The 18443-nt window shown below is 43.3% G+C and overlaps 1 protein-coding gene across 2 annotated transcripts in view; it reads right to left on the bottom strand.

The window, feature by feature from the left end:
• The window catches only part of LOC112218979 (SH3 and multiple ankyrin repeat domains protein 3-like), a 273940-nt gene that overhangs the window by 158646 nt on the left and 96851 nt on the right, over window positions 1–18443 (bottom strand). For both annotated transcript variants that reach the window (XM_042301595.1, XM_042301596.1), the window contains exon 4: window positions 2293–2401. In XM_042301595.1, coding sequence (XP_042157529.1) covers window positions 2293–2401 — 109 coding nt within the window. The remainder of the gene's footprint in view (window positions 1–2292; window positions 2402–18443) is intronic.

Below are 18443 nucleotides of genomic sequence, written 5' to 3'. Positions count from 1 at the left end.
GTCTTACACGGAACTCAAACCGGCTGCGCGCATGTGCCATCGTGTGCTATCGTGCATACATTTATTTTGTCCCCCTACACCAAACGTGATCACAATACGCAGTTTAAAATATCAAAACAATCTCTGAACCAATGACATTAATTTGGGGACAGGTCTAAAAGCATTAAACATGTATGGCAATTCAGCTAGTTAGCTTGCACTTGCTAGCTATTGCTAGCTAATTTGTCCTATTTAGCTAGCTTGCTATTGCTAGCTAATTTGTCCTGGGATATAAACATTGAGTTGTTATTTTACCTGAAATGCACAAGGTCCTCTTCTCCGACAATTAATCCACACATAAAACGGCCAACCGAATCGTTTCTAGTCATCTCTCCTCCTTCCAGGCTTTTTCATCTTTGAACTTATATGGTGATTGGCATCTAAACTTTCATAGTATTACCACGACAACCAGCAAAACAGTTCGTCTTTCAAACACCCATGTGGGTATAACCAATGAGGAGATGGCACGTGGGTACCTGCTTCTATAAACCAATGAGGAGATGGGAGAGGCAGGACTTTCAGCGCGATCTGCATCAGAAATAGAAAGGTGTTCTATTTTAGCCCTTGGCATCGTAGACGTTCGTTGGCGCGCACGAGCAGTGTGGGTGCAATAATTGAATAACATGGATTTCTACATTTATTTTGCGACGCTCACGTACGTGACGTGTCTGGTCTGGTCAGCATGTTAGTGCCAGCTTCACTTTGTGGTGGTAAATAGACGGCTACGAATAATACAGATGAGAACTCTCTTGGTAGGTAGTGTGGTCAACAGCTAATCATAAGGTACTCTACCTCAGGCGAGCAATACCTCGAGACTTCTTTAATATTAGACACCACGCACCAGCTGTTATTGACAAAAAGACTCACACTCCCACCCCTTGTCTTACCAGAGGTAGCATCTCTGATCTGCCGGTGCATGAAAAATCCCGCCTGCTCTATATTGTCCGTTTCTTCGTTCAGCCACGTCTCGGTGAAACATAAGCTGTTATAGTTTTTAATGTCTCGTTGGTAGGATCATTTTAATAGTAGGTCATCAATTTTATTTTCCAACGATTGCACGTTAGCAAGGAAGGCATTGGGAGTTTGCTCGCTCGCCTCCAGATTCTCAGAAGGATCCCCGATCTGCGTCCCATTTTCCAGTGTCTTTTCTTCACGCAAAAGGCGTGGATCTGGGCCTGTTCCACTGAAAGCAGGATATCCTTCTCGTCGGACTTGTTAAAGAAAGAAGTTTCTTGCAGTTCGCGTTGAGTAGTCACTTCTCTGATGTCCAGAAGTTATTTTCAGTCATTAATTATGTACACAATAAGTTTAACAAAATAAGTTACACAAAGCGCCAAATAAATTACAAAATTGCACAATTGGCTGGGAGAATGTAAACGTCAGCCATGTTCTTCGCACCATCTTTATGAATGAGAGTCATCCAATATGCTATAATAGAAATAAGGCCATGCTCATGGAAAATAAATCGTCCTCTCATCTTAAACGGCACTGACCACCTCTGCTTGACACACATGGGAAACTGTTGAGCGTGAAAAATTCTTGACCCACTCAAACCGGTGAGCCTGCCACCTACTACCTGTTCAAAGGCACTTAAATATGTTTTCTTGCCCATTCACCCTTGGAATGGCACGCATACACAATATGTCTCAATACTCAATGCTTAAAAATCCTTCTTTAACCTGTATCCTCCCATTCATCTACACTGATTGAAGTGGATTTAATAAGTGACATCAATAAGGGATCATAGCTTTCAGCTGGATTCTCCTGGTCAGTCTATATGGAATGTTTTGTACACTCAGTGTATATCAAATAGTACTGTGGCTCAGCTAACCATTGTTTGTTCTCTCGCCAGTAATCAGTGACATCTGCAGGGAAGTTGTTAGCACCCAGCGGAAGGTAGCCTAGCGGTTGAGTTGGGCCAGTAACTGTGGGTTGCTAGTTGGAAACCTTGAGCCGTCTAGGTGAGAAATCTGTTGATGTGTCCTTGAGTAAGGTAAGTTAACCCTAATTGCTCCAGGGTGACCATCAATAATGGCTGTGTCTCAGGGGGAGTGGGCTATGCAACAAAAAAATAATCACACGTGTATAACCCACACTAGTACAAATGTAAGAACCCACCTAATTATTATCTCATCAATGAGCATGTTTTTATTCACATATTGTAGCACTGTTTTGTTCGATCTAAACTCTGAACTCTGCATGTCTCTTTGATTCTATCATTTCTGGATGCTAGAGGTGCAACTGTCTCCTCACCTCCCGATTCAGGGTCGTGGAAGTTGGGGTCCAGACCTTTCTCCAGGAACTTGGACACCTTTTCGATGTTCCTCTGCTGTACATACTCCATAAACTTCTTCAGGTTCGCCTGGGAGACAGACAGATAGAGAGTCCATGTCATTCAACTAGTATTAAAAACATATTTAAATGTAATTCATGCAAATCTAATTGCATTTAATATTGAGGAGGGGGAGCGGTGTAGAGTTGGAGAGAGGGGGTGAGAGTGAGAAAGAGAGAGCGATGAAGAGAGAGATAAAGGAGGAGAAATAGAGTGGATAGGGAAGGAGGGGAGAGAAAAAGAGAGGTAGTGAAATAGAGCGAATGGTTAGGGAGATATAGAGAAAGATAAAACATAGAGGGAGAGAGAGCGCTGTGATTGGGTGATGTAACACTCATGTGGATAGAGATGTTTAATAATGCAGGTGCGAGATGAAAGCTGAAGCACACTCCCGTGTGTGTGTGTGTTCCATGTCAGTCCAAGTGGAAGATTTAGGTGGATACAGTAGTGCATTAGGCACCGTTGGGTAGACCGCAATATTCCATCTCTCTGTACTTCCAAAGCAGCAAAAAACTCACTTTCTATTCATCAAGAACAAAATACAGTACAAAGCACTTCTCTTTAAAGGATCAGACCACTTACCCATGCCTTATCCTGTAACCAACTAGTTCCTAAACTGTGCATTATAAGTAAAGGAAACAGCACTTAGGTTTGGGGTCAAGTCCATTTCAATTCAATAAATTCAGCACAATATGGAAAACACACAGGTGTGAGGTAGATTGGGTGTATGTACAGCCATTGGTTATTGAAAGCAGAGGAGTTGAGGTGTGGTCTTTACTCCCAATATTCAGTTTTATGTTACAGTTTCACACCAAAGAGGGAATTTTGGATATCCTTATCTTTGTAACCTTTGCTTGATATTCAGCTCATTGCAGTAAAGCGTTTCAACCATTACAGATGACTATCTCACCCAGATGTTTGGAGAGTGAATTGGGATACGTACACATCTGCATCTGCTGTACAAGGCTGGAAAGCTCATTCATAAAATAACACCATGCAGCCACACACAGAACTGGCCAAATAGGGATTTGGACCAGAATCTCCCCACTTATCTACTTCTGTAGTACTACTGAAACAAGGAAGTCTGCAATCAAAACACCACAGCCATAGAGTACTATATAAGGACAATACATATTGAATACTTTAATCTGAATAAAAGGTTGAGGTGAATTTCCACTTCAATTCAGTTACTTAGTGATTCAATTTGAATTTCTGTTTAATTCCTGAATTGACTGAATGTAAATGGTATTTATCCCAAAGCCTGACTCGAATCCCTATTAGCCTAATTACCAACCTGTAAAATATTCTCAATCAATACTACTGACTTAAAAACCTTGGGTTACTTGAGAGATTCCATATGCTGACAACAGCTTTCTGTGAAATAATGATTCCACTGTCGATGTAGCTTTAAGTTCAATCCAGCTAACATCATTGAGAAATAGGAAATAGGTAATACAATATTGATACAGCATCTGAAATAGTCAATACAGTTTGAACACACAGTATCTGAAGTAGTCAAGACTATATTGGTATAGTATATAACATAACTTTATTGTGAGAAAAATAGATGGTATTGAACATAGAGGCTAGAGGAGAGAGCTGTGTTCAGATATAACCCATCTGGCTAACAGAGAGGTATCATTACTATTCTATTCTCAAGGTTTCTCTGCCTCACTTGTTACATAACCACCACATGCACGGAAACCTACAGTACACACACACACACACACAAAGTAAAAGGTGCAGTGACACAAACAAAGGATTATTTTTTACAGACATACCGTACACACGCTTGCAGAAAAAACACACACACCACACACACCTTGCCTGTGACCAGCATCCCTAATTAGCAGAACATCATGTAGAAGGCGTGTGCCACTCACCATTTAAGGCGTCAAATATATCCGTCCTTCCAAAATCCCTCTCTTTAACTCCTTCACAACTTCACGTCTCTCTCGTGCTCCCGCACTCAGAGACATCTCCGCTCTCGCCCATACCTGGCTACCCTGGCTCACTCACTCACACACACACACTGGCACTGAGAATGACTGCCGACTGCTCCTCTCACCATCATCAGCTGTACTGAGGAGAAATTCACTCTGGCTTTTTTCAGAATATATGATAAGTGGTTGTTATGGTGATAGGATACAAAGAGTGAGCTCTGACTGCCAGAAACATACGTGTGTGGGGAGATAAGTCTGTGCGTGTGTACTATGAAATGGATTACTAGAAAGGCCGGAGGGATGCTTAGCTAGCAATGTGTTTCGTATAATGTGTGTAATTTTGCCCGTTGAGTGCAGAGGAGAGGAGACAGCTTTGTTATGGCTAATCTACTCAAGTACACATCCTAATGAACACCATCACACACACAGAGTATCATACTACAAAGTGGAACAGTATACATTTCCCTGGGTGGGGGGGGGCTAAATGCGGTTCCAGCCACAGCGCAGACTCCTTTATTGAAATACAAACGCTGTCAATGATGACTGGGAGCCTTGTTTGGCACAGGAAAATGACAGGAGAGGATGTGCATGTGAGACGGTTTGTTTGATGGCATATGTCTGCGTCCCAAGTCCCAACTTGATCTCATAAGGAACTGTAACAATGTAATCTCACAGGCTGAGAGAGGCTAACATCCACAGATTTGCAAAACATTACTGATGTTTACAAAAAAGTGTGAGAGGTTAGGTTGAAGCATGTAAGCAAGGGGGTTAGGTTTATTTTAGTTTTGGGGTAAGGGTAAGGTTAGTTTGAGTCATGCTTGAGGGTGCAGCACTGCCAAATGTAAAGATCAGACACAAATTGGCCACAAAACATCCCTCTACTGTTACGTTTCTGGTGTGATTTCAGGCTGCCTAGTCTCCAGCTCAGTTTAATTCACAACACGGGTTCAGGAGTAAAATCTAATCGGGGGATCAATTTGAGACACACACACCGGTCATACTAATGTCATTACCACGGGAACCCATATCATAGCAACGAGAAGCCCTCCCCATAGTAACCCCTGAACAGGCAGTTAACCCACTGTTCCCAGGCCGTCATTGAAAATAAGAATGTGTTCTTAACTGACTTGCCTGGTTAAATAAAGGTAAAATTTAAAAAAATGTTTTAAAAAAATAACACGGTACGCACACAGAAACAGATGAACCAGCAAAAGAAAACTGACAGATATGGGACAGAACACACACAGGTGTCACACAGGCATACATACACAAGCACGCCGTGCCACGCACACACGCACTGATACAGAACTTTAATTTGAGCCAGTTTGTTACAGCAGGAAAATAATCATGCAGAAACAAGAAATGTGAATTATGTAGACTATAATTAATGGACATTTTTTGAAGGGGTTGATATATTTTTCATTATGGAAAATCAAGTCTGACATTTTAAAGTGGAAATTTGAAACTTTAGAAGCCTTTTCAAACATGGGATACACTACAATTTTGCATTTCCTGTCGTGCAGGAAAATTTTCAGCAACAAAAGAGTGATCAAATTAAGATCCTACATCTGTACTCACATGTCACAGACACATACACACACACACAACCACTGTCTAACCTAGCATTAGGAAACAAATCAGAATGACCTTTAGTCAGGGAGATTTTCCCCAAATCAGTACTTACAGACCCTACCTTTCTCTCACTGTATCCAATAGTAAAGGTTAATATCTGCCAACACAGCAGGCCCAACACCCAGCAGTGTGATCCTAAATTCACTGTCAGAGCATAAGATACTGTTCATATAACCATGTGCTAGTGTGTTTTGTTGTTGTTTGTAAATCACAAAGTGCATCTTCATTTCCTACAAAGTAGAAATATTATCGACAACAGAAGAGTGATCAAATTAAGATCCTACATCTGTTCACAGTACATGCTACATAATCTTCTAGAGAGCAAGTAACCAAGTATACACTTCAGAGTTCACTGGGGAGCAAGTAACCAAGTACACTTGCCAGGAGAGTAAATAAAGTCAATGACCTTCAGGATTTAGATAAATAATCCCATGGTTTAATCCTGACACTCTTTCTATCTCCAAGGTTTCTCCTCTTAGACTTCATCTGCCACCTTCAGATAATGGCTACAAGTGTGACGACCCTGCAAGAAAGTCTCTCTCTCTCTCTCTCTCTCTCTCTCTCTCTCTCTCTCTCTCTCTCTCTCTCTCTCTCTCTCTCTCTCTCTCTCTCTCTCTCTCTCTCTCTCTCTCTCTCTCTCTCTCTCTCTCTCTCTCTCTCTCTCTCTCTCTCTCTCTCTCTCTCTCTCTCTCTCTCTCTCTCTCTCTCTCTCTCTCTCTCTCTCTCTCTCTCTCTCTCTCTCTCTCTCTCTCTCTCTCTCTCTCTCTCTCTCTCTCTCTCATCCTACATTTGCATTTTGTTCACCAGTGTGTTTAGTCCTCATAGTGTAGCACAGTAGGTGACCTCAGTAGATATATTTGACACATCCATGGACTACATTTCCTCCCATCATCACTTCATGCCTCGGTAGCTCCTAGTCACAGACAACTGGGTTATAGTGTGTACCATCACGGATCAGCAGTCATCATAAAGCCCCAATGTAAAGTAGAGGGTTAATGTCAACTGATCCTTGAAATACACACATGCTTTCATACATCACAACTACTTATCATTACATACCAGTGGAAGCAGCTGAGGGGAGGACGACTGGAATGGCTGGAACAGAGCGAATGGAATGGCATCAAACACATGGAAACCATGTGTTTGATGTATTTGATATCATTCCACTCATTCTGCTCCAGTCATTACCACGAACCCTTCCTCCCCAATGAAGGTGCCACCAACCTCCTGTATTACATACAGTACTGTATGTAAACACTGTATGTGGAATATGCACATACTGTACACATCCAGAAGCATCACAATTACTCAACCGTCATGAAGATGTGATGTATTGACGTATTCACACATGCTCTGGACCATCACTACAACTCCTTAACCATCTCATGTAAACACGAGGCACACTTGGTCCAGCGGGCACAGAAGCTTACTAGGTGAGCCAAACCAGTTGATCTACACCCAAGCTCTGGAACATCTTAACTAGTTGGGCTAACCATCACACGTGAATACTTACTGCCTGTGAAATACACACTCACCCAACATGCCCAGAAACATCACAAGTTAAGCATCATGTGTGAATACTGTGTACTCTGTTAATTCTAAGTGTCAGGGATCAGAAGGATCACCTGGATCCTCTGTGAATAATGTCAACAAATGATGATATCAGTCATGGGTAAATGGAACCGACAGACAGGCTAAGGAAGCATTGAGATTTGGTCTTTGTCTCAAATGATTCCTTTCCAACCATTTCACACTACATTTGGTACAGAGACATATGGCTCTGTCACGAATGGTGCACCGATTCCCTATGTATTCCTGTTATGTAGACACTGTAGATCTATATCCAACATGCTGTATGTTGGGAGTGAGTATCTGTCTGAAAGCTCAGGGTCGTATGGCTTTCAAATAGCTACATGGCTGCACACTGAAGATGTGCACGAGGACAAGGCTATGCAGTACAAGGAAGCATATGGATGGGAATAATTACATATTTTGACCAACACTAATGCTTGCTGAATCAATGCTCTTTAATAGGATACTTCCTATGCTTGTATAGTTAGCATCAGCAGCAGGGGTGCTCAACTCCCCGCCACTAACATAAAGTGATGGCTGTGATACATGGAGAGGGGGCATATCCAGCTGTCTGTTCTCCATCTGTGACACTGATGATGATTTCATTTAATAATTGGATCACCATTGTGTAGATCATAATATTGTGTAGATCATAGTAGAAAAACCAACGATAAAGGCATTAAGGCTTGCGCTCCTTTTTTTCCCGTTGATCTGTTGGCGGTAGGGGTATTTGATTCAGCAGCCCTGCGCACCGGATAGGCAAAGTGTTCCCCTTTCGAACCATTGCATTTTTCTGAAAAGACAAACTCCGCCTACCCGGTGGACCAGGAGATCTGTGAATAAATCTGCGCTGGCCAATCGGATAGCTCAAATCACCGTGCCTACCTACAGCTTCCACGACCCCGGCCACAGCAAAATTTGACACTAGTTTACGTGAGAGTTAATAACTTTTAAAACCATGACCAAGAGAGACTGTCAAAGAATACAACAACGAGCTGCTGTTTTTATTAGTGAGTTGATGTCTACTTTTTATTCAACACTGTCAACACTTTTACAAAATATAAAATGCGCTTCATCTACGTCAAGTGTATCGATAGCCATACATGTTATTATTATTAGCAGCTCGACTGTCCCTCTCTGCCTCTCGCTCTGGTCAGTCTCACCGGAGGAAAGGAGGGAAACACACAAAGCGCAGGAACCGTGAGAGGCGGACCCTCTGCTGCTCTCTCCCTCCGCTGAGAATAATACCGTGTTCAAAATAACGTATGTGTGTTCAAGACAACTGGGAACTCGGTAAAAATGAAATCCGACTGGGACAAATCTTTTTCACTGGTCATCCAACTCGAAAACTCTGGCATCTTTCTAGAACTCCGACTTTCCGACCTGAAGTTCACTGACGTCATGATATGACTTAGTTTTTTTTCTTGAGTTTCCAGTTGTCTTGAAAGCACCATGGCCATCAGATGCAGGTACAGTCAGTCTAGTAAAATAAAACATGTAATTATTTCAATTTATGCTCAGCTGTGTCTCGCAAGTGTTACACCAACTAATCTATTTTGTTAATAAATCTTGAGTAATGAAATATAATATGGTCTGAGAAGGACAATATTAGCAGGCCAGGCATGTAGCCAATATGCTATGATAATGTATTAGGCCTCTGCACAGCCCTCATTCCCACAGACTGTTTCAAGTCAATGCTAATTAATAGTTAATGTTACATTTGTTCAAAAAAAATTGGTAGATATAGGCTTACTTTTTGACTGTGAAAGTGATCTTGACTCAGATAAGGTTGGTGACCACTTAAATAGCACATAGCGTGGCTTCAAATGGTGTCTGATTTTACCCACTTCCATCAAAATAAACATCAGCATCAAAATAAACATTTGTTTTCTTAAAAGCCTGAAATCAGTGCAACCCAATGTAAACACCATTAGCCTGCAGAGTTTGTTCCAGATCCCATCCTGTCCTTTTGTTGGCTGTCTTATATAAGGGTTAAGATGAAGCAGGCAGGCCTTGACCTGTATGTCCCAGATGCTTTATACAGAAACCATCCTGCTGCAGGGGCAAATCATTTTAATTAAAGAGAGAGAGAGAGAGACAGAGAGAGAGAGATGGAGATGAAGACAGAGGGAGGGAGGGGGAGAGATGGAGATGAAGAGAGAGAGAAAGAGGGAGGGGAGAGATGGAGATGAAGAAAGAGAGAAAGAGGGAGGGGAGAGATGGAGATGAAGAGAGAGAAAGAGGGAGGGGAGAGATGGAGATGAAGAGAGAGAAAGAGCAAGATGGAGATGAAGAGAGAGGAAGGGGGAGGGATGGAGATGAAGAGAGAGAAAGAGGGAGGGGAGAGATGGAGATGAAGAGAGAGAGAAAGAGGGAGGGGAGAGATGGAGATGAAGAAAGAGAGAAAGAGGGAGGGAGAGATGGAGATGAAGAGAGAGAAAGAGCAAGATGGAGATGAAGAGAGAGGAAGGGGGAGGGATGGAGATGAAGAGAGAGAAAGAGGGAGGGGAGAGATGGAGATGAAGAGAGAGAGAAAGAGGGAGGGGAGAGATGGAGATGAAGAAAGAGAGAAAGAGGGAGGGGAGAGATGGAGATGAAGAGAGAGAAAGAGAGAGACAGAGCAAGATGGAGATGAAGAGAGAGGAAGGGGGAGGGATGGAGATGAAGAGAGAGAAAGAGGGAGGGGAGAGATGGAGATGAAGAGAGAGAAAGAGAGGGACAGAGAGATGGAGATGAGGAGAGAGAGAGCAAGATGGAGACGAAGAGAGAGTAAGAGGAAGGGGGAGAGATGGAGATGAAGAGAGAGAAAGAGGGATGTGGAGAGATGGACATTATACTATCATATCCACAACCAGTGAACAGCTAGAGGAGTAATGGAGTAAGAGAAATATGTCACAGCTCGAGTACAGTCGGCCTCCTACAGCACAGCTACCACTCCATCTCTAATGGGAATCCACAGTATCTAAAGCAGTGATTCTCAACTGCTGGGTCACGACCCAGGACATTTTGAATGAGTCACTGTGTTTTTGTAGATTTTTTTTCAATTGAAAAAATACTCCAGCCTGAACTTAACCGACTAAAACCAGGTAGATATTGGTAGAAAGTGACTCAATAATGTTATCTCTTAACTATTTTTTCTTCAATCACAGTATTTTCAATATAGAGCTATTAGCAGCGCTCTTTAATGGATGTGGGTAAACTTTAATTGTTTTCTTCGTCATTATTGCTACAATTTCTATCAATATAGTATTAAAAATAGTTTTTCCGATTGCATTTTGGCTCATTTTTGTTGTGATGCAAATATTGTCACGACTGAGACAAACTGGTTTCATTTGGGTCCCGAGGCAAAACCAGCTGAGAAGCACTGATCTAAAGCACAGCTAACACCATGCACAGAACAACGCGCGATTAAGATAATATGCCTAATATGCATTCATACACAGTGGCAAGAAAAAGTATGTGAACGCTGTGAAAGGATCTGGATTCCTGCATAAATTGGTCATAAAATTAGATCTGATCTTCATCTAAGTCACAACAACAGACAAACACAGTCTGCTTATACTAACAACACACAAATTAGTGTATTTTTCTTGTCTATATTGAATACATCACTTAAACATTCACAGTGTAGGCTGGAAAAAGCATGTGAACCCCTAGGCTAATGGCTTCTCCATAAGCTAATTGGAGTCAGGAGTCAGCTAACCTGGAGTACAATCATTGAGACGAGATTGGAGATGTTGGTTAGAGCTGCCATGCCCTATGAAAAACACAACAAAATTTGAGTTTGCTATTCACAAGAAGCATTGCCTGATGTGAACCATGCCTCGAAAAAAAGAGATCTCAGAAGAACTAAGATGAAGAACTGTTGAATTGCATAAAGCTGGAAAGGGTTACAAAAGTATCTCTAAAAGCCTTGATGTTCATCAGTCCACAGTAAGACAAATTGTCTATAAAAGTTCAGCACTGTTGCTACTCTCCCTAGGACTGGCTGTCCTGCAAAGATGACTGCAAGAGAACAGTGCAGAATGCTCAATGAGGTTAAGAAGAATCTTAGAGTGTCAGCTAAAGACTTAAATAAATATCTGGAACATGCTAACATCTCTGATGCCGAGTCTACGATATGTAAAACACTAAACAAAAATGGTGTTCATGGGAGGACACCACGGAAGAAGCCATTGCTGTCCAAAAAAGACATTGCTGCACGTCTGAAGTTCTCAAAAGAGCATCTGGATGTTCCACAGCGCTACTGGCAAAATATTCTGTGGACAGATTAAACTAAAGTTGAGTTGTTTCGAAGGAACACACAATACTATGTGTGGAGAAAAAAAAGATACAGCACACCAACATCAAAACCTCATCCCAACTGTAAAGTATGGTGGAGGGAGCATCATGGTTTGGAGCTGCTCTGCTGCCTCATGGCCTGGACAGCTTGCTATCAATGATGGAAAAATGAATTCCCAAGTTAATCAAGACATTTTGCAGGAGAATATAAGGCTATCTGGCCACCAATTGAAGCTCAACAGAAGTTGGGTGATGCAACAGGACAACGACCCAAAACACAGATATAAATCAACAACAGAATGGCTTCAACAGAAGAAAATATGCCTTCTGGAGTGGCCCAGTCAGAGTCCTGACCTCAAACCGATTGAGATGCTGTAACATGACCTCAAGAGAGTGGTTCACACCAGACATCCCAAGAATATTGCTGAACTGAAACAGTTTTGTAAAGAGGAATGGTCCAAAATTCCTCCTGACCGTTGTGCTGGTCTGATCCACAACTACGGAAAATGTTTGGTTGAGGTTATTGCTGCCAGAGTAGGGTCAGCCAGTTATTAAAACCAAGGGTTCACATACTTTTCCCACCCTGCACTGTGAATGTTTACACAGTGTGTTCAATAAAGACATGAAAACGTATAATTATTTGTGTGTTAGTTTAAGTAGATTGTGTTGAGTCTTGTTAGGTTCTTATTTTTCAGAGTAAATAACTCACAGACACAAGAGAAGCTTAACCAAGTTGAATTCTTCCCAAAGGGTCGACACAGCTGTATTCAGACACAGACATGGCTTCCCCTGTGGTGGTATTCATACCCCACTTTGGGTGGAGTCTCCCCCGTATCTCTAAACATTGCATCATTCTTGCTAAGCAGGGAACTAAGTGATATGAGCCTTCAACGGTTTCTCCCCTTATCAGTACTGTCACATACATTTGTTTTCCTGCACTGAACACATTCCAAGCTTAGTTGTCTTACTACAGAGAACCATTACCTTCTCACTCCTTTATATACTATGCGTCTGATCTATCATGTCTTTAATATCTCAATGTTCAATGTTTAGAATCCAACAGTCTATTGTTGTGACTTAGATGAAGATCAGATCCAAGGTGATTCCAAAGGTACCACTGTAGCTGTATATTTTGTGCTTTTCTCCCAGATATATGGTATTCTTAGCTAATAAACGTTCATTTCTCACACCGTACACTCATTATCTGGCACTCACTATTTGGGGGGAAAACACAGTAGGGAACTACAGTAGAGTAGAGTATGGTAATGTGTGTCTGATGCTGCTGCCAAAACCCAAACTACAAACATGTCCTACAGACATTAAAGGAGTATTGTCATTGGGTTGTCCAGGCTGGCTTCCAACACACGTCCTCAAACCATCTGGACCTCTCCTCATATCTCATAGAATGAGACGGGGATGGTGGGTGGGGGGGTGTTGTGTGTAAGGGGGAGTTTGAGAGAGGGTATATGGAGGAAATGGAGAGTTTTGGTAGGAGTGGGGGGAGTTGAATAACTCGAGGTAGATGGTTGAGGAGATCTGGGTTGGTGAGAGAGTGGGGACAGGCTGTAGAATAAGGGCTCTGTGCTAGAAGTGGTAGAGCGGAGTAGTTTCATAGTACAGCTGAGGCTCATTCACCAGCTACATTTTTATCCACAAACACATTCTTACTCTTGCCAGCATCTTTGTTGAGTACCATTCCAGAGGGCTTATTCAAAATGAATGGACATACTGTACATGTTTATATAGAGGCCACATGTTTCATCGTTACTTAAAATACCATGAGAGAGCATCCTGTATTTTCTATTTAGTTTGTTTCTATGTGATGCACCCTCTTAAATATTGTAGTCTCTGGCACTCAGACTAGGCAGACTCCAAGCATCAATTAGACATAATGACAAGCAAACAAAACCTAGCCGACTCCTCTTTGAGCAAATTAAAGGAATGAGGCCATCCTAGCGAGATACAGAATTAACAACCGTTTGGATGATGACAATTAACATGATGAACATGAAATGAACATCAAATTAAAAACTCAACCATAATACCATATTTCTGAAGAAACTGTCTTTCTGGGACATGAGGGCTGAGGTTAGGAAGAGTATCTCATTCATGACTGAGATGTACACTACATTGTAGAATAATAGTGAAGACATCAAAACTGAAATAACACATATGGAATCATGTAGTAACCTACCTTATCACAACACAACTGATTGGCTCAAACGCATTAAGAAGGAAAGAAATTCCACAAATTAACATTTAACATGGCACACCTGTTAATTGAAATGCATTCCAGGTGACTACCTCATGAAGCTGGTTGAGGGAATGCCAAGAGTGTGCAAAGCTGTCATCAAGACAAAGGGTGGCTATTTGAAGAATGTCAAATATAAAATATATTTTTTGTTTACTACATGATTCCACATGTGTTATTTCATAGTTTTGATGTCTTCACAATTATTCAACAATGTAGAAAATAGTAAAAATAATGAAAAACCCTTGAATGAGTAGATGTTCTAAAACTTTTGACCAGTAGTATGTATGTATGATGTATGTATGTGTGTGTGTATGTGTGTGTGTATGTGTGTGTGTGCATGCGTGTGAGTGTGTTTGCGTGTGAGTGTGTGTGAGCGAGTGAGTCAAATCAAATCAAGAGTGTGTGTGCGAGTGAGTGAGTGTTTTTTTGTGTGTGTGTGTGTGTGTGTGTGTGTGTGTGTGTGTGTGTGTGTGTGTGTGTTGTAGTAGAAAGTTTCACCCAGCTTTGCCCTGATCCCCTCAGGGAACATTTCCATTGTATTTTACAGAGTGTCCTAGGTCCTGTGGAGACAGCATTCAGAGCATCTCAACCACAGCTAGATACACTATATCGTATGTAGCATGCTAGGTATTTTGTTTCTGGCGTCCTTGATTTAGCTTGGAGATTGCACTTTTGGGACGGTGATATTCATTGGTTCCATTGTACCAGGCAAATGAAATCAAGTGCAGCTCAAGTATTTGAAAGTGTTCAAATGTGTACATTTTAGTTTGATTGAGCAGTATTCAATCTCGACTCTGGAACACATATACCCCCTGGTGACAGCTGGTCCAGCCCTGTCTGGAACACATATACCCCCTGGTGACAGCTGGTCCAGCCCTGTCTGGACCACATATACCCCCTGGGGACAGCTGGTCCAGCCCTGTCTGGACCACATATACCCCCTGGTGACAGCTGGTCCAGCCCTGTCTGGACCACATATACCCCCTGGTGACAGCTGGTCCAGCCCTGTCTGGAACACATATACCCCCTGGTGACAGCTGGTCCAGCCCTGTCTGGACCACATATACCCCCTGGTGACAGCTGGTCCAGCCCTGTCTGGACCACATATACCCCCTGGTGACAGCTGGTCCAGCCCTGTCTGGAACACATATACCCCCTGGTGACAGCTGGTCCAGCCCTGTCTGGAAAACATATACCCCCTGGTGACAGCTGGTCCAGCCCTGTCTGGACCACATATACCCCCTGGTGACAGCTGGTCCAGCCCTGTCTGGACCACATATACCCCCTGGTGACAGCTGGTCCAGCCCTGTCTGGAAAACATATACCCCCTGGTGACAGCTGGTCCAGCCCTGTCTGGACCACATATACCCCCTGGTGACAGCTGGTCCACCCCTGTCTGGACCACATATACCCCTGGTGACAGCTGGTCCAGCCCTGTCTGGAACACATATACCCCCTGGTGACATTTGGTCCAGCCCTGTCTGGACCACATATACCCCCTGGTGACAGCTGGTCCAGCCCTGTCTGGACCACATATACCCCCTGGTGACAGCTGGTTCAGCCCTGTCTGGACCACATATACCCCCTGGTGACAGCTGGTCCAGCCCTGTCTGGAACACATATACCCCCTGGTGACATCTGGTCCAGCCCTGTCTGAAACACATATACCCCCTGGTGACAGCTGGTCCAGCCCTGTCTAGAACACATATACCCCCTGGTGACATTTGGTCCAGCCCTGTCTGGAACACATATACCCCCTGGTGACATTTGGTCCAGCCCTGTCTGGAACACATATACCCCCTGGTGACATCTGGTCCAGCCCTGTCTGGAACACATATACACTCTGGTGACAGCTGGTCCAGCCCTGTCTGGAACACATATACCCCCTGGTGACAGCTGGTCCAGCCCTTTCTGGAACACATATACCCCCTGGTGACAGCTGGTCCAGCCCTGTCTGGAACACATATACCCCCTGATGACAGCTGGTCCACCCCTGTCTGGAACACATATACCCCATGGTGACAGCTGGTCCACCCCTGTCTGGAACCATACACCCTGGTGACAGCTGGTCCAGCCCTGTCTGGACACATATACCCCCTGGTGACAGCTGGTCCAGCCCTGTCTGGTACACATATACCCCCTGGTGACAGCTGGTCCAGCCCTGTCTGGAACACATATACCCCTGGTGACAGCTGGTCCAGCCCTGTCTGGTACCATATACCCCTGGTGACAGCTGGTCCAGCCCTGTCTGGAACACATATACCCCCTGGTGACAGCTGGTCCAGCCCTGTCTGGTACACATATACCCCCTGGTGACAGCTGGTCCAGCCCTGTCTGGAACACATATACCCCCTGGTGACAGCTGGTCCAGCCCTGTCTGGAACACATATACCCCCTGGTGACAGCTGGTCCAGCCCTGTCTGGTACACATATACCCCCTGGTGACAGCTGGTCCTTTTAATTTTGCAATGAAAAGGCCATGGACATTATATGTCCTGCTCCGAAGTGGAGGACAGAAATATGTTCTCAGGATAGATTCTGTTCATAACATGACCTGAACAAAGTTACTTAAATAATCTGATGATATAGGCCTAGGTCTAGATATTGTTTTTTTACCTAAGCCTTCATGTGTTTGAGATTTTTTTAAATTCTAGGCTACTACCTTTAGCACTTTAAGTTAATAAAGGATTTTATTGTTTAAATCGTTTTAGTTTTTTAAGCACTACCTCGCTGCTTTAGCACATGGCCACATTCACATGTTCCAATGTGAATTGTTTAAGAGATTGGCGTGTCTAAATGCGACTACACGATTAACGTGTGTACATCTATGCACATGAATGTTTGTGGTTGGAGTCGTTTTTTGGGGGCAGCGGACTCTTTTCTTTGTGTATGTTCAATACTTTCGGATGTCGGTTGCCAGATTTGGCGACTTGCTTCAGCGGCTTGCCCCACACATCTCGCACGAGAGAACTCACAGCTTGCCTGCTAGTGCTGCAGAAAGTATGTCTGTGACCCTTCGGTTTTTGGTGAGTGGCAGCACATAGAAAAGTATCGCAGTGAGTTATAACTTACTGTATAAGCTAGGAATCTTGACAGTTTGTGGCATCGTCGTGGAAGTGTGCCAGGCCAGTTTGCAGACGACACTACAGTGGTAGGCTTGATTACCAACAATGACGAGACGGCCTACAGGGAGGAGGTGAGGGCCCTCGGAGTGTGGTGTCAGGAAAATAACCTCACACTCAATGTCAACAAAACAAAGGAGATGATCGTGGACTTCAGGAAACACCAGAGGGAGCAGCCCCCTATCCACATCGACGGGACAATAGTGGAGAAGGTGAAAAGTTTTACGTTTCTCGGCGTACACATCACGGACAAACTGAAATGGTCCACCCACACAGACAGCGTGGTGAAGAAGGCGCAGCAGCGCCTCTTCAACCTCAGGAGGCTGAAGAAATTTGGCTTGTCACCAAAAGCACACACAAGCTTTTACAGATGCACAATCGAGAGCATCCTGGCGGGCTGTATCACCGCCTAGTACGGCAACTGCTCCGCCCACAACCGTAAGGCTCTCCAGAGGGTAGTGAGGACTGCACAACGTATCACCGGGGGCAAACTACCTGCCCTCCAGGACACCTACACCACCCAAAAAGATCATCAAGGACAGCAACCACCCGAGCCACTGCTGGTTCACCCCGCTATCATCCAGAAGGCGAAGTCAGTACAGGTGCATCAAAACGGAGACAGAGAGACAGAAAAACAGCTTCTATCTCAAGGCCATCAGACTGTTAAACAGCCACCACTAACATTCAGTGGCTGCTGCCAACATACTGACTCATCTCTAGCCACTTTAATAATGAAGAATTGATGTAATAAATGTATCACTAGCCACTTTATAAAATGTTTACATACTCTACATTACTCATCTCATATGTATAGTGGGGCAAAAAGGTATTTAGTCAGTCACCAATTGTGCAAGTTCTCCCACTTAAAAAGATGAGAGAGGCCTGTAATTTTCATCATAGGTACACTTCAACTATGACAGACAAAATGAGGAAAAAAATCCAGAAAATCACATGGAGCAATGGGCCAAAATACCAGCAACAGTGTGTGAAAACCTTGTGAAGACTTACAGTTTGACCTCTGTCATTGCCAACAAAGGGTATATAACAAAGTATTGAGATAAACTTTTGTTATTGACCAAATACTTATTTTCCACCATAATTTGCAAATAAATTCATTAAAAATCCTACAATGTGATTTTCTGGATTTTTCTTTTCTCATTTTGTCTGTCATAGTTGAAGTGTACCTATGATGAAAATTACAGGCCTCTCTCATCTTTTTAAGTGGGAGAACTTGCACAATTGGTGGCTGACTAAATACTTTTTTGCCC

This window comes from Oncorhynchus tshawytscha, linkage group LG19 (assembly GCF_018296145.1).
Source record: "Oncorhynchus tshawytscha isolate Ot180627B linkage group LG19, Otsh_v2.0, whole genome shotgun sequence".
In the NCBI taxonomy this organism is placed as follows: domain Eukaryota; kingdom Metazoa; phylum Chordata; class Actinopteri; order Salmoniformes; family Salmonidae; genus Oncorhynchus; species Oncorhynchus tshawytscha.
Note: the sequence above shows the minus strand (reverse complement) of the source record. Positions and strands in the feature narration are given on the sequence as shown.